The 22,367-nt window shown below is 43.7% G+C and overlaps 1 protein-coding gene across 2 annotated transcripts in view; it reads left to right on the top strand.

Moving 5' to 3' along the window:
* Positions 1–22,367, top strand: part of FGD1 (FYVE, RhoGEF and PH domain containing 1) — a 109,484-nt gene that overhangs the window by 34,775 nt on the left and 52,342 nt on the right. Inside the window, exon 1 of one of the 2 annotated variants that reach the window (XM_073640044.1) lies at positions 10,216–11,140. The exons of the other annotated variant lie outside the window; for it this stretch is intronic. Within the exon in view, the coding sequence (XP_073496145.1) occupies positions 11,113–11,140 (28 nt within the window). The 5' untranslated portion in view covers positions 10,216–11,112. Of the gene's footprint in view, positions 1–10,215; positions 11,141–22,367 lie in introns of those variants that run through there. 2 annotated transcript variants of the gene reach the window in all.

Raw genomic sequence — 22,367 nt, 5'->3', positions numbered from 1 at the left:
CCCACATCATAGATCTTACGACTTCTGATCCTTTCCCAAACAAAAGCAACCAAATGAGGACCGTGAAGGTGCTTTGCTGACCGTAACCCCATCCCTGCTGCAGAACTGCTTCCCTCAGCTTTTTAACACAAGAATCCAAATGTGCTCACAAGTAGCTCTTCTTTCTTCTTGTGGCTGTTCCGGTAATACTTTCCATATGTCACATTGGGAAATTAAGGGAAATAAAAAGTTATTGGATAGAGCAAAGCAGAGCTGGCAGCAAAGGTCGCTTTCCTTGTCCTGGTTCTGAGGCCACAGATACCTATATGAGTGTGTAATGGCATTTGCAGACACATTAAGTATAGAGGCACAGCACATTTATGTCTTACAGACTCCTATTAAATTCTTTATACTTATTACCCAGTTTTATTACTACTTTTCATGACCATTGACAAATGATAATTTCATTTTGAGATCTGCAAAGGAGGCACCAGTCCTTTGGTCGGGTTGGCCAACAATTCTGCTGGATGGCAACCAATTTTGAAATCATTACCAATATGTCAATTTGTCACCCAGGTTTATGAGGTTTGCGTGGTCAAATCATATCAAGGAGACAGGCCCCAAAAAGTAAAGCAGGCCAATCGTCAATGCCATGCTTGCCAACTCTCCCGGGAATGTCCCAGAGTTTCTCAACAAAATAGGGAGACCTCCCAGACCTTTAGAAGAGTTGGCAAATCTCTAGGCTGGCGCAGAAGCCTCCTAGCTTCTTGGCATGGGGATGCTGCGTCATTCGACTCCACCCCAGCATCCAGATGCACATTCAGCGGAAAGGCATGGGGCGTGGAAACAGGCATGACCTGCAAAAAAAAGGGAAAAAGGAGGTGTTTATGCCTGAAAAAAATTGTCTGCACGGAAACAGCAATCTTCAAACCACCTTCACACAGGCATGAAATGGTCCACCAAAATCAAACCATCATCTACCAGATACACCCCATCACTGACCCCATTCAAAGCATAACTATAAGGGATGCTATGGTAGAAGTCACACCTGGTCCCTGGCGATGATGTCACGTACACCCACTTGACCACTGCGGCTAATCAGTGGTCTCATTCCATGCATCATCGATGCAGAGAAGTAGACGAATACCGACAGAGATCACCAGAGTGTCATTGTTCGAGTTGCATCTGATTAATCCGGTATACAGTTTTTTGAAGTTGAGGTAATTCCAAAACTTTTGCGTAAGGGTGGGCTGTCCTCCAGGGTCTCTAACGGCAGCAAAAGTGTCTGAAATGACTGGGTGGAATTTTTAACAATGTGACAATAGGGAAAATGCTCTTTAATGGGAAACGACTGGCTGCCATCATCTTTTTTTTTTTGGCCATTGATTATTTACAACTTCTTCATTCGATGTTGAGAATTATAGATCAGAGCAACGGTGCGGAAGAAAGATCTTTTTGAAGTGCTTCTCCACCTGCTTCTCTACCACGGGAAGTCCCATTACATCCCATCCATATTCCAGCCTTTTATCAGGCCCTATGTATACAGGGTTATGGCTGCCATGATTAGAGGATATCCTAGCAACAGCTGAGATAAGGCAGAGCTGTAAGCAGATAGAGGAGTGCAGCCGAGCACATAGGCACCGCTGACCTGCGGCATTATCTCAGATGCCAAGGTCGCCATTAGTTTTCTTTCTGCAAGGTAACCTCTACAAGCGAGATTTCAGCACGTAAGCAATTTTTTCCAGGTCACTAAAAACGCTCCCGTCAGTACTGTGTATTCATCAGGGATGTCGGTGAACATTTGCAATACACACACATGTACTATCATACCCAAGGCATAGCTGGGCCCAGTGCAAAATCTGCAACGGTGCTCCCACCTACAGTGCACTGGTGGCTTTTATCTGGCACAAAGGCCTTTGATACCAGGATACAAGAAACCTTCCAGTAGAGCTGCTTATTGGCAAATTTGGGTAGCACACAGGATATTTAGAAACTCTGCCTTTTTCCGGGAGAGTTGGCAGGAATAAATCGGCAAAAATTGTGATAACTCACCAATCAAGATAATAAAGTATAAAAATGACTGTAATCCTCCTTTTAGTAAAGGACATCTACATATTTTACTAAAGCAGCGTAACTTAGATATCCATATGGTGTGTGATAGGGGCAGGAACATGTTTTGGGAATAGCTGGGGGGCTAATATGGTAGATAATCCCCAACTTCTCTCTATTTACTATTGCTCAGATCAGCCAAAGTATCAGAACTAGGTCAACTTTTCACATCTATAAAGAAAACCACTGTCTATATACCCCATTGGGGCTTATAGGGAGGTCCACTATTCAGAACTTAATTTTAAGAGTTAAAGTGGCTAGTGTTTTTCCTTCAGGGTCTCATGGATCCTTGGTGTACAGTCAAGGGTTCAACGTAAGACAGAAGCTATCCCTTCTGCAGAAGGGTATGGAAAGCTGACCATAGCTGGATCTAAGACGTTGGGCAGAGTCAATACATCTTAGCGGGGACATAGTACTCATCTTCACACCAAAGTTTTTGGTAACAGTTTAGGAAGCATTACCTTAAATCAGAAGCTTAAACTAAGCCACTAGTTGGGTCCGAATCCAAACCAGGCCCCATGCACCATTAATTATACTGGTGGCTTTTCATCAAGAACCAGGTCATGGGTGCAACAACTACCCCTTCCTTTACACCCTGGCCTATCTCACTAACCCTCTTACTGCAAAAAGGACCAGTGTATGGTTCGCCATTACCATTCATGACCTAAGATCAGGGACATACTTGCCCCAAATCTCCAGATGCCCTTCCGGTAGGACATTGATCTTGGCTCGTTTTGTGCACCACTGAAAATTTTTCCACCATAGTCATGCCCCCCTATTTCAGCCTATCCCTATTCAATCCCCCTCTGTATGTGAATTTGGATATTGGGGCTCTATCATATCACTGACGTCCCAGTGTTGCGCACAAGAACCATTTGTAAAATTGATTTTCAAAAGGTTTCGGTGGTGCCCTGAAAAGTTGCTTAATCTTCCAAGAGTACCGGAGGACTACCTTTTTTTGGTGGAGATTCTAAACATTTCAGTATCAGGTATATACAAATTAGCATGGCTTTAAGAGTCAGTTTGATCACCAGATAAACTTTTTTTTTTGTAGTACACTGGCCAAAAAAAAATTTGGGTGCCAGTTCCAGGTTGTTGTTTTTTTTTAGCAACAGTGGTTAGTACTGTCGCTTTGCAGCTCAGCGGTTTTGGGTTCAAGTCCCACCAGCAAAGAGTTTGTATGCTCTTCCCGTGGGTTTTCTCCCACACTCCAATGACATACTGAACTGATAGGGAGTTTAGATTGTGAGCCCCAATGGGGACAGCGATGATGATGTCTGTACATCGTTGTGGAATATGATGGTGCTATATAAGCGAGAATAATAAATTAATGAATAAATAACACGTGTTAATTGTGTGACCTCAAAATCCGTCCTAGGGGACTGATATAGACACTGGTGATTGTAGCAGCAGCAAGTAGAGTTAAATATAGTAAGCGGTGGCGGCGGCAGAGGAGGTCCGAGTATAAGAATGTGTGGAGGGACCTTACAGGAAATGGGGTAGGGGGAGCAGACACATGGAGTGCATGTAACATACACAAAGCCTCCTAGCTCTGCTCGCTCCGCGTTTATTTTGCTCATGAGAAGACGTTTGCAAGCCTTTGCCATGAACCAGTGTGACCTGTCTGGCCCTCTTGCAGGCCTTAACGCTGCTGCTGCTGATGTGATTTGGCATAGCCATGTAGTCGTCCGGAGCTTTATGCATCACGCTGACAATTTCTCATTTGTTTTCATTTATGTGTATAAAATGTTTTCTCTGCACATTTGCAATGATAAATGTGAATGTCAGCTGCACTTTATGCCGACGACCCGTTCTCCACCCGAATAATGAAACTCCCATGTGCTCGTGGAGATAAGCGCCTAACGGCGCCGCTTATCCTGGGGAGTTGAAACTCTGCCGGCTTAATGCCCTCCTACCAGTCACCATATATGTGTGATTGGATGACAATAGGGCAGATTTGCTATTCATTTTTGCTAATTGCAACCATTGTCGGCCATTTTTGGCCCCATGGAGAATTGTCTTTGGTCACCCGGTCGCTTTGCATACATACATGTGTAGAAAAATGCTCCGTGCTCTCTTTCCTTTACGCTGGGGCTTCACAGCCGCAATACTGGCAAAGATTGCTATGTGTAGTTGCTACATCACAACGCACTACAAAGTGAATGGGGTTGCATTGCGCCCCCTAGAGTACCATGACCATGACAAACAAGTTACGAAAAAATGTGACCTGGTTGGATTTTTTATGACCTGCTCGTCACAGTAGCCTAGGGTATCCAAGGGGGCGCAATGCTATCCCATTCACTTGCAGTGTGTTGCGATTTAGCAGATACACATAACAATTTTTAGCATGCACGTTGTCGGGTAGCCCCAACCTTACCCGCGCTGCATATCGTTGCTCAGCTGTGCATCCTCTAGACTGAAGTCAAAATGTCCACATGGCATTCATACTGACCTCACCATGCACATGCACTTTCAATTTGGGCGAGCATGCATGTATTTTCTGCTGGAAGACACTTCTGGCACTAGCAAAGGGGTCAGGCATGTTGAAATTCAACATGCCCATTTGTTCTTTCGCTCAACATTTCCAGGGGAAGTCAAGAGGCCGCCATATATGTATTTTCCTCCAGAAATAAACCAGATTAATTGAAATATTAAATGGAAGGAGAATTCAGGTAGACGCTTAGTTTTTATAGACATCTACCTAGTTATGGATTTATTCCGGAGCACTGAGCGCCGTTGTTTCGCTGCCAATCTTTTGTCAGATTATATGAAGGTTTAATGGACCTTGAAGAGGACGTCGTGTCTTTTTCCTGCACTTGATTTGTAGCGTAATTTTGGATGGTGGAAGACTACATGATCTTTATTATGATAAGTCACCATCTCGCTTCCGCCAGACTCCATGATAGGTCACTTTATCGAACGTTTCCTATGAACTGGAACGTCTGATAATTGAGGTGCAGGAAGACAAAACTTATAAACTTTACATTTGGTGACTGGACTTTAGGAGCACATGACGAGACAGGTAGGAAAAGTATGGCGGGCCTTAAAAGTTTGTACAGCAATGTTGAAAAATGTGCTAATCCAGAACTTGAGTTCTTTGGCAATGGATCCCGGGTTTCCACACCCACCGTGACGCAGCAGGTAAATGATACAAGAGCATAAAAGTGATAAGAAAAATCTGCAAAAACTGAAAACTTTGTTTATGTGATTTCTCATGATGATACATCGCTCGGATATGATTCACTTCCTGATCAGTGGGGTTCGACCTTTCGGACCTCCATCAATTTTGAGAATGAAATGACCACGTCAATGGTTTAGCTTTCTGGATGCATCACAGTTTTCTGTCTCACAGGAAACATCAGTGCAGTGGTCCCTTAAAGGGATTGTCTTTCGTAAAGTCCTATGAATATTATAGAGGGGGTCATAAACTTAGACTTCCCTATACGACCGGCTCCTATTTTGGAAGTCTCGAGTGGTTAACTTATTAAAAAGACGTCCAGTCCCATGTAAGACTACGTTTCCCCTGAAGAGGTTGCCAGAGGGGAGAACGAGGGCTCGTTAAGGGGACCAGGAGCAGAGCTTGGAGGCCATTTACTGGAAGGGGTTGACAACCCCTTTAATTCTCAGAAACAGAGGTGGCCTAAAGGTTTAGACCCCAACTTATCCTAAAATAATGGATGTAAGATCGAAAACCTTTCTACAAAATGATTGACAGACCTGAAAGCCTTTGGTCAGAAGTTCTCCTGCCATCCTCTCCTGAACCCTCTGCTGGGAATTGTTACCAATTATGAGTTAGCCTGGGGGTCTTGGTCTCAGTATTCATGCTCCTTAATTTTCACGACAAGCTGGCATCTGGATCACAATGTTCTACGACATTCTTCATAAGGCCGCTCTTCTGTATTGTGCAGGTAGGCGCGGTGGTGGCCCTCTTGTCTTGGCTGTTGTTTCGGAACATCAAGACTCCAATAAAAGTTATGTTTCCTTCAACTACAAAAATAAGAAAAATGCTCCTTTGTCGCCCCAATCAATACCAAGTGTGGGCCACCATCCAGGCCTTGATGATCAGGCTGATAAGGAACAATGACCGGCCTGAGGAGCGGGAGAAAGGAACAAGGCTTTGTTATTAGGGAAGGAAGTCTTATAGGGGGGCAGTGGCAACACCTTTTCCCAGACTTTTATCCGCACAATCTGTTGGACTGGGATTTGAACTTTTGTATAGTCCCCTAAGCAAATTAACACTGGAGTTGTGAGTCCCGGGACGGCGGCGTTTACTTTCGTGGGCTGATTCAATTAAACGTAATGGCGCATTAAACATCTGATCGTTGTATTGTTCTAACCGCAGATCCGCGCGGGGAGCTGGCGGTGGAGACGATGAAACAGGATACCCGTCTGGAGGATAATGCCGGGTGTTAGTGCATTTAGTCGGATGCATTAACAAGTCCGCTCGATAAAAGAGAACGAGCCGGGAGACGTGGAAATGAGCGCCACTGATCGCTGCACTTACTGGATTAGGCTCAATGATGACGGATGGCGGAAACTGCTCATTCATGCATCGGGGATATGAAGGGTTAAGGCGCAATTACACGACACGATTATCGTAAGCGGGCGAATGATAATCGTACAGGCTGCCGATCACCCGACACTTGTTCGTTGGATGAAATTATCTTTTTGGTTTGCGCATAAAATCATCGTTCTCAGCAGCACTTCACACCTGTGCTGCCGAGAACAATGGCAGCCTACGTACCCGTGTTACAGATCGTTCAGTGACACATCTAAAGTTGGGGTCGACCTGTGTAAACAGGCTATTAATCAGCCGCCAACAAGCAAGCATGGTGGTTTAAAGGATTACTTCTGCGGATATCAGATATGTGGGGGTCCTACATCCGGCACCCACACGATAAGCTGTTCTTGGTACCTGCAGCGGCCGGATGTCAGCAGTTGCGGAGCTGAACAGTGCCTTTCCATCCGCTTCAAGCAAGTTACATGCAATTTTTTTTTGTTTATCCACCCGGTGTATTTAAAAAAACCTCTTAAGGAAATAAAAATGCTTAAAAAAATCGTCAAATGAAAAGCAAAGTGGATTATCCATAGAAATGAATAGTAAGGGTTTTGCAAGAGTTTTTTTAAGTGTTTTTTTTAGGAGGAGGATTTTGGAGCAGATCTGCCTTAGGGTATGTTTTTTTAGAAAAACGCTCCAAATCCTCCTCAAAAAATGCAAAACTTCTCAAAAACTGGTAGTTTCTGATCCGTTTTTGTTCCAAAAACTCGGGAAAAAAACTCAGGCTGCACATACCCTAAGGCTATGTGCACACGGCATCCTTTAGTCGCCGGCACAGCCGCTGAGCTTTCCCAGGTGAAATTGCTTCAGGAAAATACAGAGGATCGTTTTTCCGAGGCGGTTTAGCCGCCGGTGATGTCTTTCTCCCTGTATTGTGAAGCAGCCAGAACAATGAATTTATCACTTCTTTTACACTTCTTTTGACCGCTTCAGGGTTTCCGAAGAAGTGAAAAAAGACTTGCTCTGCAATATGTTCATTTTACGGGGCGCTTTTTCTGGTGGATTCTTGGAGGGAACCACCTGAAAAAGATGTTGTGTGCACATACCCTTATTCTGTGTACAGTTTTTTTTTAGGAAGTTTTGGAGCAGAAACTGAGCAGAAACTCTCCAAATCTCAAAGCTCCTCATCACAAGCTTAACATTTCCACTCCAAAAACTCCATGAAAAACTCCATGTGCACATGGCCTTAATCACACTTTATGGTGCTGTAAATGGTCCACAGGCAGTGTTAGACTGAAGAACATTGGGCCCACCAGAGGATTTGATTCTGAGGGCCCACCTTTCTCCCCCGCTCAAGAGCCCCATAGCAGCTGCAACGTTTGCACTATGAAGGAGAAGCCAGGGCCCACCTCTGGTTCTCTGGTGGGCCAGTCCAACCCTGTCCACAGGTAACATGTATAATCTAACCCCCTTAAATCTGGATCTACATGCGATCAGACTGCTCAGATTTCCGCCAACACGGTGGCATATGGCCGTCTGAATGCATTAACTGCTTGATGATCTGGATATTGACCTCATTATTAAGGCTCCCAGGGGTCACATAGAATATAATCAGAGACTCCTTTATTTAAAATACATTTTATTTTACTCACTTTTTATTTCGTTGATGGATCTGTCCTTCCATACTCTGCCTCAGTTCAGGAATAGAACCACAGCTGCAGTAAAGACTGACACCTATGCTTACAGAGCAGTATTAGGACGCATAATTGCAAAAAAAAAATAATGCAAATTTATATGCCATTCAGGGTCTGTGCAAAGCCGAATGTTGCCTCTTATAGCCCTTGTCAGCGCTGACATTAGTCATTGTCTCCTGCACAGCTGCCAGAGAGCAGATGGCTGCTGTCTCACTGTGGGCCATTATCTGATCATACTAAACAGTCTGATGTTTCCAATCTGGTCACACTGCTGTTCTTTTTTTTTTTTTTTCTTTTACGCTCAGCTGCAAAAGTCGCCTGTGGCTGATAACAGAAGACAATAGCTTACAGTCCCAATTGGAGAAAACCTGGCTTGTATAGGTGCGTTATTGCCAAAATTTGAGTTTTGCAATGTGAGAGTGTGGGAGAAGTTGGTGACAACTTCTGCGGAGCTGAAATGGCAGCCATATTGGTTGTCAGGCATGTTGGCGTTAGTAGTAGACGGGATTTTTTTCTCTTTTTATGGGGATCGTTGTGATCTTGGAAAGCTGCAGGGCGGATAGCTGACGGTTCAAAGGTAAAATGCAGATGTCACTGACAGATAAGACAAAGCCACGTACCAGGCGACTATATGCTCAGACACGCGGTTGTCAGCCCCGCAGCATCTAGTAATTAGTAGGAACAATGGAGATTCTGTGCGCGGATTCCTTGTAGAGTTCACCTGTCACTTTAAGGGGTTTTAGTAATTTGTAAAGTGCTACGGTATATGTTGGCGCTATATAAATAAGGATTATTATTACTAGATCTCTGCTTGTATGTTTTACAAAAATCTGATTAATAATGCAGAACGGGATAAGGAATATCATGAGTCTTCCATCAACAGCGGAGTCACGGAGGCCGCCGTGCTGCTAGGTAAACTCTGCATCATAGTAGCTTCTTGAATCGTGAATATAATGCCAGGAATACAGTGAAGACTGCCACTTACAGGCAGGTAAAGGCGATGGTGAGGCGTTATTTCTGCTGTTCAACGCAATGGGAAATACGTCAAAATTGGAGAACCCCTTTAAGGCTGTATTCACATGTGCGTGATTTCCTGACCGGCTGTGGCTGTTGTGTTGGGGTCAGGAAGTTACAGACATGTGAATACAGACTTAAAGGGGTTCTCCACTTTTGGACTATGAAACCAGTCTTAGGGCCTGTTCACACATATAGTTTTTGATGCCCCCATATTTTTTTTTTTGTGCAGTATTTTACAGTAACAGCAAAATTACCTGCGTCTTTGGTGTTTTTTTTGTGTTTTTTTTCCGCATTTTTAGGTGCACTTTTTGTGTGATATACCATTTTAGATCTCAATGGGGAAAAGTTTAAAAACTCTAAAAACAATGACAGGCTGAAAAAAAGGGTTAAAAAAATCCAAGGGAAAAAAAAAGCATCATGTGAATGAGATTTTACTGTTAGTAAGGAAAAAAAAAAGCATCATGTGAATGAGATTTTACTGTTAGTAAAACGCTGCATTTTTTTTTTTCCAGATGGGGAAAAAGCCATCAAAAACTCAACGTGTGAACAAGCCCTTAGAATATGTTTTTGTTGGCGGGGTTCACGTGCACAACGGGCCACACACGGACCAATTGTAGCGATTTACCAATGCACCTCGTGTAAAAAATTGCGTCTGTTTTTTTCGTTGACTTTTTACACCAGAGTGTGCGATTTGGTAAAATCTCATCACCTTTGCTGGTGGTAACCTGCACCGTATCTGCTGTGTGTGAACGTACACTTAAAGAGTTAAACTCGTCAGTGCTTTTCAGTTTTTCCCCACTCCCTTCTTTTCTATTTTCATGTGTGTTTTCCACTCCACTCCCCTCTCTCCTCCTCCATCCCTCCTCTTTGCCTCTGTCTTCTCCTCTCTCCCCCCTCCCCATAAAGATGTGATTCCGCCTTTCAGACTTGCAGCTCCCTCATTTGTTAAACCCGTCCTTATAGGCCTCAATTAGTAGCCATGGAAATGCTTTTTGAATGGGGAGGGGTGGTGCCGGGGAGTGTTAAAGACAGCTAAAATTACAGTGGGTTTTAAAAAAAAATGAGTGAAAAATCTTTGAGAGGGGCTGAGCTCCACCAGGAGAGGAGGAGAAGGAAGCTCTCTGACTGAGTTCCTGGATTCCCAGCACTACCAAGGATTCCTGGGAAGATTTTTGGGATACAAGCCAATGTCCCCGTATCCTGTCCCTGTCAGATTCCAAAAGTCCAACCGGCTAGTGGAAACGCTTGCAAAGCCGTCAAGGGACCTGTAGTATGGTAAATGACTTTTTGGATTTCTCCGATGCTTGGAAAAATGTCCAGGATCACATACGTGAATCCTGCCGGGATCCTTTCTGAGGATTTTTCAAGCTCATTACTAACCAAGGCTAAATTATAGAGAACTAAAAGGATTTACGCCAGAAGACTTGGAAATCTAAAGGGAGGACATCATGCTTGGAGATCTCAGAGATCTGTGATGGAAACATGGATTTGTCATGAATTTCCGAGGACCTGGGGTGATGGTTTGGGAAAGCTGAAGATGTTCTAAACTTCTTTCCAAGAAGAACATGGTTTGCTTTTCATCTTGCCAGTTTTGAGATTTGCGGTCAATATTGGATGTATTTGACCCTTAAGAAAGGAGCCACCTCAACGAGGAAGCAGAATGTAAAGGTTTGGAGGTTCAATGGCCAAATCTATGTGTGTCCTCAAGCATTGACCTGCTACCGGAATGGTCGAAAACATCTAGAGCTGCCTTGGACCAAGGAGATTTAGACCTTCATAGTAGTCGCCGTTGACTTATGTGGCATAAAAGTGGTCATGTATATGGACAAGAGCAACCTGCGAGGTAAGATAATTCTGGGCAAGTTGGGTTCATAGATCTTTACCAGTCATGGCCCTAGCAAAAACAAAAAAAAACAGCATGCACCACATGTCCTGTATCCTTGCCGGATTTCCTGCATCATTTTTACATGTGTTTGAAACAGAGTCTAAAAGTTTGTTGGGAAGCTTACAAGTCAAGGAAAATCCTAAGTACATGTTCAGAACTGGATTTCACCAAATTCCACTAGTAGATGAAACCTCTTAAAGGAATTGTGCATTTTGGCATGCTTCAGAATCAGTGGGAATTTCTCATATGGGATTGTGTAAATATTAAGTTTTACTGGGATTAGTTTTGATAAAGTTTTAGTAAAGTATGTGGTTACATTTTGTGTCCATAATTTAAAAAGGGTTTCCAGTTGACATGATAAAAGATATCATTGCCAGGACCCCCATTGATGTCATTTGCCACTGCAACCGGGTTTTCACTAAACAGCTGACCTCCTTGGCTCTGATCTACATTTCCATGAGTTTTTCAACACCACCATTCATTTGATTGGCATAACCGGCGGTTGTAGTTGGGACCTTTGGAATATCATGGGGGAAGCTGTCAATTGTAGACTTAACCTTCAGAAGATTATGGGGAGCTGTAGGTTGTAGACTGAGCCTTCCCTTAAGATCTTGGTGGGGAGCTGTCAGTTGTAGTCAGAACCTTCGGAAGATCATAAGGCGAGCTGTCAGTTGTAGACGGAACCTTCCCTGAAGATCTTGAGGAGAGGTGTCGGTTGTAGACTGAACCTTCCCTGAAGATCTTGAGGTGAGCTGTTGGTGGTAGTCATAACCTTTGGAAGATTATGGGGGAACTGTTGGTGTTAAACGGAACCTTCAGAAGATCATAGCAGGAGTTGTAGGTTGTAGATGGTACCTTCGGAAGATCATGGGGGAACTGTCGGTTGTAGACGTAACCTTTGAAGATCATAGGTGGAGTTATTGGTTGTAGACTGAACCTTCCATGAAGATCTTGGGGGAATCTGTCATGTGTAGTTAGAACATTCAGAAGATTATGGGGAAATGATCGGTTGAAGATGGAACCTTCGGAAGATCATAGGGGGAGTTGTCGGGTAAAGACGAAACCTCTGGAAGATCACGGGGGGAGGGGGAAGCTGTCAGGTATAGATTGAACCTTTGGAAGATTATGGGGGGAGCTGCCAGTGATCATGGGGGGAAGCTGTTGGTTGTAGATGGAGCCTTTGGAAGGTCATGGGGAAGCTGTCAGTTGTAGACTAAATAGTTGTTGTTTTGAGACTGTGGTATTCTGCGCAACGTGGTTCAGAGGGATGTACAACAAGTCTGTTATTACTTCTATAGGAGCCTCATCTGGTATCGTTGGACATTCAGGTTGTGATCCTAACCTCACAGGTGTCCATACATATTAGAGAAAAGTCGGTCAAACCCGCCATTTTCAAAGAGAGCAGATGGCTACTTATTTCTGGGGGCTTTCCTAACTCCTCCATGAGAGATGCTGTGTTTGGAAATAAGGATGGAGCATGTTGAATGTAAATATGACCAATCCTTTTGTTCTCAGGGGGAATAAGCATCTGCTTTAGGTGCAAAAAAAACGTGCATTCTTCTGAAGTGAATGTACATGTGTATAAGGGGTGGGAAAGAATAGCTGATGGCCCAATGGGTGTTCAGTCGACAGCTACTGAAGGTGTATGATCATCTTTAGTGATCAGCTCCAATACCAGACCCATTGTTACGTCATAGTCTAGGGTGACGCTACGTTGGCCCGGTGGGCCATTTTGACCCTGACAGCTGTCATGCTGCACAGAAGCCTCAGACCTGACATTATCACCTCTCATTATTATTGTCTGTTTCCGCCCTCAGCTCTTTTGTTTCAATTACAGACAAGTAATCCGACTAATTCTCCCCGTATTACCCACAATTCCTACCTAGACATCAATTACCGATCAGCACATGGCGCTGAGGTGAAGCAGGTTTAAATAAGCCGTAGACGACGCGCTTCGCTGCCTGATCTCCTAAAATTACTCATCACTTGATTAATAATTAAGATAAGAGCTAATAATTAATTCAGCGCGCAGCTGCTGACTTCAGAGCCGACCATCAGCCATTAGTGGTGCGCTACCAAAAATGTTAAACCGCCACTCATCCTCGCCTCCTTGTTCGCTGGTCCTCCCTGATCAGTCCCGGGGGTCGGTCTATTAGTTATGTCTGCAGGGCCCCATTACTGACTCTCAGGAGGCGTTGCATCTTCAGTAATATGGATCAGGTCATTGCAAATTTATGTGTCTACCGGATCACACAATTCATGCACATGGCAACACGCACCTGTAATACCACACCCATAGAAGTTAATGGGCTCATACGGTGCCTCTAGCTTTTAGGTGCTGTAGTGAGGTACAAGTAGGCAGCACATGGCTCGGTAATATGGCACCCAGGGGACTGCATGTGCCACGGTACAGGCCTTGAGGTTCATGCACATAGTCATATTATGGATCCAGTATAAACCACATATATAAAAGCTTATTACAGATTTATCTATATGGGACTGAATCCCATCCTGGGAGGTGAGGAATTCCCTATGACGGGATAGGTCATCAATATCTGATCTGTGCAGGTACAACACCCGACACCCCTGTCGATCAGATGATCCGGCTGGAAGCTCTCAGTTGCAGATCTTCCAGCACAGAGCCATCCCTGTATAGTGGCCGTGACTGGGTATTGCACATCCGCCCCCTGTTCGTATCAATATGAGCAACTTTGTAATATATCTTATCAGAGACTGACGTTTCACTGTGAATTCAGGGATAAAATCTGTAAACTCTGTATTCAGTGAAGACGTTCTCATTATTGAGAAAGGAGATGACAGTTGGTGTTTATAAAACTCCATGGAGTTGGAGATGTTTTATCTGTGCCAGTCCCATAGAAGCCTGAGCTCACTGATACAATGCTGTCAGCTCCTTTTCATCTGCTCGGCCTATAGAGAGTATACATGACATGTTGGATTTCTGCAGTTGTAGAGGAAGCAGACATAAGGGCAAAGTGCAGGCGATAAAGGACGTGGCGTGTCAGGGAACAGACGCAGCAGGTTTCCTTAAACGGCGGGATGGGCATGGGTGTTGGTATACCGCAGGGAAACAAAGGATGACATTTAACAAAAAAAAATATGTTATGGTTTCGCAGCCCAAAGTGGAAACGTGTTATTTTTACTTCCTTTCACCTGCGTAGCATTTTACTTTATGTCCTTTGCTTCCTTCTCGGGTTTTTCTTTTATTGTATACACCAGATGTGCCATTTCTCACGTGATCCATCCCATAGTCCCCGACAATGGCCTGTGCTTGGTACATGAGGCGTTACATGACGCCTGTGGTACCAGCAGTCTACCACAAATACTGCCGCTCTGCGCCGCTGGGGCTGTCCTGCCCAACTAATATGGTGTATGACAACGTTTCCATAGGTGCCCTTCACCAGCCAGAGGGACAAAGTAATGTCCTTTCACCCTCCATCTGGCCACTAGACTTTTTTTGATGCCTCTTTTTTTTGTAACACTTGAATCGCATGGCACCGTATGCCTACACATGGCATATTGATTGTATGGGTGTCACATGGCACCGTATGCCTACACATGGCATATTGATTGTATGGGTGTCGCATGGCACCGTCTGCCTACACATGGCATATTGATTGTATGGGTGTCACATGGCACCGTCTGACTACACATGGCATATTGATTGTATGGGGGTCACATGGCACCGTATGCCTACACATGGCATATTGATTGTATGGGGGTCACATGGCACCGTATGCCTACACATGGCATATTGATTGTATGGGTGTCACATGGCACCGTATGCCTACACATGGCATATTGATTGTATGGGTGTCGCATGGCACCGTCTGCCTACACATGCATATTGATTGTATGGGTGTCACATGGCACCGTCTGACTACACATGGCATATTGAGAGGCATCCTGATGGTTATGGGGCAACCTGAATGAGTTTCAACATGCTCGATTCACACGTGCCGATAGTTCTGGATTTGCCAGGGCAGTCGGAAACACTCCCGGTAAATTTAGGGATGTCTTGGGGAGAAAGGACAAATGTGATTGGGGCTAAATGGTTCCAAAAATTGCCAACAGCAATGTTGCTAACGATTCCAGTTTCCACTGGGAGATACGCACTGGCATCACACATCCGACATTCGCAGCCCAAGTACGGGCCCGCCACGGGTCTCATTGCCCCAACTTGACAGCCTCATGTATGTCTATAAGCAGTGGCGTAACTTGAAGCTTATGGTCCCCGATGCAAAAGCTCCAATGGGGCCCCCAATTATCACAGATCTTTCTTAGTAATGGCCTTTTCATATGGGCCAAAGGGACCTTTGGCTTAGCGTAAGCTCATGGATCTTTAATCTTTTTTGCTTTTTTTTCACCACGTTTTTAATTGCACAGTAAAAGTTATCTTTTAACGTTTTCCCATTGGTGCTGAAGCTCAGTCCTCATGGACCCTTCTTCCATTTTTGACCTGGATACCAGCCTGTTGTGTTCTTCAAACAAGGTCTAGCAGGGTTCCTATGTGAATACAAGTGGTTTTCACACTGAACTGTCCTCCATGGTAGGTCAGCCGATTACCATTTTTTTTCTCCTTCCCATCGAACGTGCATGCTCAGCGAATCCAAGCGTGCATGTTTCCGGAAGGGAGTCTGTGGAGATAGCTTGCGATCAAAGCAGGACCATTTTGGGTGACGATTGTTCTGACACGACGTGGAATTGTGCGAATGACAAACACATGGACAAGGTGGTGACGGATTGGTGGGTGTCACAAGGCGCTCATCAGCCGCTGCTTCTAATTACTCTCTATTGAGTTATATAATCCAGGGAGGATGGAAGACACGGAGCTCATTGTGTACGTGGAAAGTGGCATTAACGGCACCGCTCAGCTGAACTACGGGGGGTCCATTCACAATACGGGACCACCTGCAAATACCCTCTTTCACAGCGGTCACTGATCCTTGTCGCAGCTGCACCACCCCATCCACAGTGACCACAAGGGCCAAAAATAGCGCCAGCATTGTGCCGACTGACGGGGGTCGTTGACGTCAGCGGCATTGTATAACAAGCTTAACACGTGAGGTGCTCTACTTTTTTTTTATATAATGTCTGTTTTACGATTCGGACCAACAAACTCTTTCTGGAAACAGCGCCACATCTGTCTGTAGGCATTGTTTGGTAGTGCAGTTTTTCTCCATTTAAGGGAATTGAGCCCAGCTGCAATACCGGACACAACCTGTGGACGAATGTGGCGCTGTTTCTGAAAAGAAAAGCATACCCCCCCCCCTAAGCTGGCCACACACATGGGATGACCGTCGGCTTGTGGGTTTTCAACGGGGAGAGAGGAAAAAGGGGTCACAGGGGCTGAGGGTGTATTTCTATGGACAAGATGTAAGTAAACATGTTTTAGACATGAGTAAACGTCTCCCCCCACATAGCGGCGGCCCCCCGAGATCAATACTGTACTCCATATGTAGACAAAACAAGAGAGACACCAAACAAAGTGGTCATAAAGGAGGTAAGGACAAAAGATCTTACTATAAAAAACTTTTATTAATGGACATATTGTTACATGGTGGCACTGTAGGAAACGGGTGCCCACTGCCCACACATCCATGAAAGCAAACACAATTCATGGACAAATACAGAAATAAAAAAACATATGTAACAAGATATAAAATATTGGACCACAAGGAAAGGGAGGACCAGACGTAAATCTATGTCAGAGCTGACATAGGGGGGAGGGGAGGGCGAAAAGTTGGTAAAATTAATAATTATTAATTATATTATATGAATCAGTAACCGCTCATTTGACAGCAGATTGGACTGCGTAAACTGTTTTAAAGCTGATTTTGCGTTGGGTTGTGTGATCGAGCCAGTAAACGAGAGCCGTTCAACCTGTACATTGTCGATCCACACTCATTAATGGACTGAGATCGTTCTGTGAATATCGGTCTTTTCAGCTTCTCCATCAATCATTTTCTTGCCATCTTTTGACATCTTGTGCCTGCATAACACAGGAAAGGAAAAGAAATGCCGCAGATCTGCATTGCAAAGGGTCCAAACCATGGTGACAATTCGTGGCATTTATTATCATGCTGCTAATTTTACATCCACAGTGGAGCGGCATTTCTGCTGCAGATTTATTCAAATCTTTTCCACGTTGCTGCCATTGTAACAAGCAGCGGATTTTCCGCAAGAAAAATCCATACTGGAAAATCTGCTATGAATCAGTCCTGTTAATAGTCCCCGTACACATTAGAGCCAAACCTGCCGATAACACTGAGATAAATCTATAACCAAAAGCCTGAATTCAAGACACTTGGGTCCAGATTCATTATTGCATTTGTGCCTATTTTGTGCTTAGTTTTTCCTGTTTTAAGGCTGGGGTTTTTTTGGGGTTTTTTTTTGCGCCAAATTCTTCTTTTATGTTGCACCTATTTTGAAGTGTATTTTCTCCTTGTTAGTCTGTTTTTCCATTGTTCACTATTGCAGCATGTTTTTTAGAATTCAGGTGTTTGCGGCCGATTCATTGTTTGCAACTTTTTGAAAAGTCAAGGCATTTTTGCACAAATCTATTCCAGGATGAGTTTTTTCGTAAGCCATAAATTGATGAATCTGTCTATTAATTTAGCATTTAATAGGCTCATTACCCTTCCATATGGATGGTTATACCATAACCAGCACTACACTGCATGCTAATTATAGATACCAATATCCTATTCAGCCTATCACACTACTGTCAGTGTTTTTTTTCTATTAATTGACTATTATCCTGAACAACGATGCAGTGCAGTATATCATACGTCTAGATATTCGACTACTTCTTTTTACCAACTTTTCATCCTTCCCACCCCCCATTTAAGCTCTTTCATCTGGCCTTTTTGGTCCTCCCTTTCCAATATTTTATATCTTGTTACATATGTTTTTTAATTTCTGTATACAGTGGGGGAAATAAGTATTTGATCCCTTGCTGTTTTTGTAAGTTTGCCCACTGACAAAGACATGAACTGTCTATAATTTTAAGGGGAGGTTAATTTTAACATTGAGAGATAGAATATCCCCCAAAAAATCAAGAAAATTACATTGTATAAATTAGATAATTTTTTTTTGCATTTTTCAGTGAGAAATAAGTATTTGATCCCTCTGGCAAACAACACTTAATACTTGGTGAGAAAACCCTTGTTGGCAAGCACAGCACTCAGATGTTTTTTGTAGTTGATGATGAGGGTTGTGCACATGTCAGGAGGAATTTTGGTCCACTCCTCTTTGCAGATCATCTCTAAATCATTAAGATTTTGAGGCTGTCACTTGGCAACTTGGAGCTTCAACTCCCTCCATAAGTTTTCTATGGGATTAAGGTCTGAAGACTGGCTAGGCCGCTCCATGACCTTACTGTGCTTCTTTTTGAGCCACTCGTTTGTTGCCTTGGTTGTATGTTTTGGGTCTTTGTCTTGCTGAAAGACCCAGCCACGACCCATCTTCAATGCTCTTACTGAGGGAAGGAGGTTGTTAGCCAAAATCTCACGATACATGACCCCATCCATCTTCCCTTCAGTACGGTGCAGTCATCATGTCCCCTTTGCAGAAAAACACCCCCAAAGTATAATGTTTCCACCACCATGCTTCACGGTTGGAACAATGTTCTTAGGGTTGTACTCATCCTTCTTCTTCCTCCCAACACAGTGAGTTGAGTTAATGCCAAATAGCTCAATTTTTGTCTCATCTGACCACAGCACCTTCTCCCAATAATTCACAGGTGTTCATTGGCAAACTTCAGACAGGTCTGCACATGTGCCTTCTTGAGCAGGGGGGCCTCGTGGGCACTGCAGGATTTTAAACCTTTAAGGTGTAATGTGTTACCAATGGTTTTCTTGGTGACTGTGGTCCCAGCTGCCTTGAGATCATTAACAAGTTCCCCCGTGTCCTTCCTCATGATCAAGGATACCCCACGAGATGAGATTTTGCATGGTGCCCCAGATCGTTGTTGACTGACAGTCATTTTGTATTTCTTCCATTTTCTTACTATTGCACCAACAGTTGTCTCCTTCTCACCCAGCATCGTACTTATGGTTTTGTAGCCCATTCCAGCTTTGTGCAGGTCTATGATCTTGTCCCTGACATCCTTACAAAGCTCTTTGGCCTTGCCCATGTTGTAGAGGATAGTCTGACTGATTAATGGAGTCTGTGGACAGGAGTCTTTTATACAGGTGACTATGTAAGACAGCTGTCTTTAATGCAGGTAGCGAGTTGATTAGGAGCGTCTAACTGGTCTGTAGGAGGCAGCAGGGCTGTGAAGTCGGTAAGCCAAACCTCCGACTCCTCAATTTCCATGACACCGACTCTGACTCCATGACTCCGACTCCCTCATACACGGCTCATGTGTAAGTGATAAATTTACTGGAGCACAGATTCATCTCAGCTAAAAGTCTAGACCCTTAGATCAGGAATAGGACAGACATTTATAGGACATTTCATAACTTTCCAAAATTCTCATGAAAAATATATTCTCCACAAACTGCATTGAACTACTTTACCCAATTTATCTAATTTATACAATGTGATTTTCTTGATTTTTTGGGGATATTCTATCTCTCAATGTTAAAATTAACCTCCCCTTAAAATTATAGACTGTTAATGTCCTTGTCAGTGGGCAAACTTACAAAAACAGCAAGGGATCAAATACTTATTTCCCCGACTGTATGTCCATGAATTGTTTTTGATTTTATAGATGTGTGGGCACCCGTTTCCTACAGTGCCACCATGTAACAATATGTCCATTAATAAAGGTTTTTTTATTGTAAGATCTTTTGCCCTTACCTCCTTTATGACCACTCCGTTCGGTGTCTCTCTCGTTTGGTCTGTTCTCTAATTCCGAATGGTCTACCATTTATCAGATCTATATGTCAGTGTAACTATCTGTGTATTGCATTGATCTACATATATTTTCACACAATTCTGCATATATTACCTGCTCAGTCCAGAACTTGTTTTGCTAATTGTTCTCCATATGTACCAAGAGACTGGACGGCGTTATTACAGCAAATGTAGTGCCGCCATATGTCATCTATTTACACGGTAATGGAAATTGGCAGAACCTGAAGACTTTTGCAGAGATTAGTCATGGAGGTTCTTCAGCAGCTGCAGTCTATGAGACCTGGGCTGCACAGTAACTTAGGTCACGCAGCTTTATTATTAGTGCTATTTGCTGTGTGGTGGTCCACTGCTCGTAGGGGCCCGCTTGGTACAAAATGCCATTAGTAACATCAGCCGTGCAAGAGCTGAGCCCGCTCAGTACAGTACAAGTGTCGGCTGTGTTATACAGCCGGCATCCAAGTCTAAGGGCCCATTTATACTGGCCGATCCATGCCATTAAATGTCCTCTGATTGGCTTGTATATAGCCAATCGTTGGTTGTTTACTGGCCACTTTAGTCCGGTTATCAGCAGCACGTCTTGCTTACACGTGGCGATGTGCTGCCGAGAACATTATTATTAAGCAAGCTTAAAAATCATCACACCCATCAAAAGAGCATTTTTCTTGTTTCTCGGGTGTTTGTCAGCCTGTTCCTAATTATCGGATCATTTAAATGTGCAAATAGTAAGTGAAACAAACCAGAATATATGATAAATGGATATTCTCCAATTTGGAAGTTATCCTTTATCCATGGGATAGGGGGTAACTTCCTGGTCCAACCACTGGGACCCCACAGATCCCAAGAACCAGGGCTCTGAACAGCCCTGTATGAATGCAGCGTCGATAATGTGCACTGCTGCTTCATTCATTCTTATGGGAGTGCCAGAAACCGGCCTAGCACAGCGCTCTGCTATCTCTGTCAGTCATATTAAGAATAAATGGAATGGCATGGACAGGGGGTAACGTCCAAACTTTAGAATATACCTTTAAATCTTACATTCCTCAAAGTGCCCCCTTTATATTCTGATGACAACTGTAAACCCCTTTTGGCATTCTCTCCAGCAGCTTCATCAGCTCAACACCTGGAATGGCTTACAATGAACAGGTATGCCTTGCCCTCACTCATTTGTGGAATCATCGGCCTTCAGAAAGTGTTTGCGACCATCTGGCGTGTCTTGCAGACGCCGTATTGGTACCCTGCTCCATAGAGTGCTGAGCTCTAATCCACAACTGTTCTAAGCCAGAATATGGCAAGAATTACAGAAGTACAGAGAAACAACAGGCCATCATTACTTTAAGACATAAATGTCAGTCAATCTGGAAAATTGCTAGAACCTTGAAGGTATCCTCAAGTTCAGTTGTGAAAACTATCAATCGTTATGATGAAATGGGCTCTCATGAGAACTGAGAAGACCCAAGAATGGCTTGTGCTGTAGAGGATAAGTTCATCAGAGATAGCAAGACTATGGCAAGAACCACTCAACTAAGTGAAGCAAAATGACAGTCAATCATTACTTTAACACCCCTTAACGACTTATGATATACTATGTCCGTCATAAGTTGTCTCCCTGCCTTTGCTCCGCGTGCGGCTGTTCACCTATTAATCTCTGACAGTGGCATTAACAGTACACCGACAGGGGGGCGCCCCGTTCCATCACCTCATCGGCGCTCCTGCCACATGAAACCAGATCGTGGCTGGCGTTCATAGGAGATCGTGATTTCTGCTATATACAGCAATGCTGTGGCATTGTATAGTTGTATCTAGCACAAGCGATCAGACGTTCGCAGCTTCAAGTCCCCTAAGGGGACTGACAAATAAAGTAACAAGTGAAAAAAAATATTTTAAACAATATGAAAAAAAATTAAAAATATATAAAAGTTCAAATCACCCCCCTTTTCTCCCATTTAAAAAATAAAAAATACACATATTTGGTATCTGCGTACTCACAGCGACCTGGAGAATCAGATTGCCAGGTCAGTTTTAGCGTACAATCAATGCTGTAAATAGAATAAAAAATAATAATAAAATTTGTAGAATTGCACTTCCTTTGCTATTTTGCAACACTTTGAATTTTTTGCCGCTTTCCAGTACATCATATGATAAAATTAAACACCTGCAGGTTATGTAAGGGCAAGTAGGAGAGGAATGGAAGCTGCGGCAGATGGAATGGCCTCCACAATCACCGATCTCAACCCAATGGAGATGGTTTTGGATGAGTTTGACAGAAGGCGAAGAGGCCTACAAGTGCTCGGCACCTCTGGGAACT

Source organism: Phyllobates terribilis, unplaced genomic scaffold, assembly GCF_046119375.1.
Source record: "Phyllobates terribilis strain yellow unplaced genomic scaffold, ASM4611937v1 Scaffold_7__3_contigs__length_470593459, whole genome shotgun sequence".
NCBI lineage: Eukaryota > Metazoa > Chordata > Amphibia > Anura > Dendrobatidae > Phyllobates > Phyllobates terribilis.
This window is presented reverse-complemented; position numbering and strand designations above follow the sequence as displayed.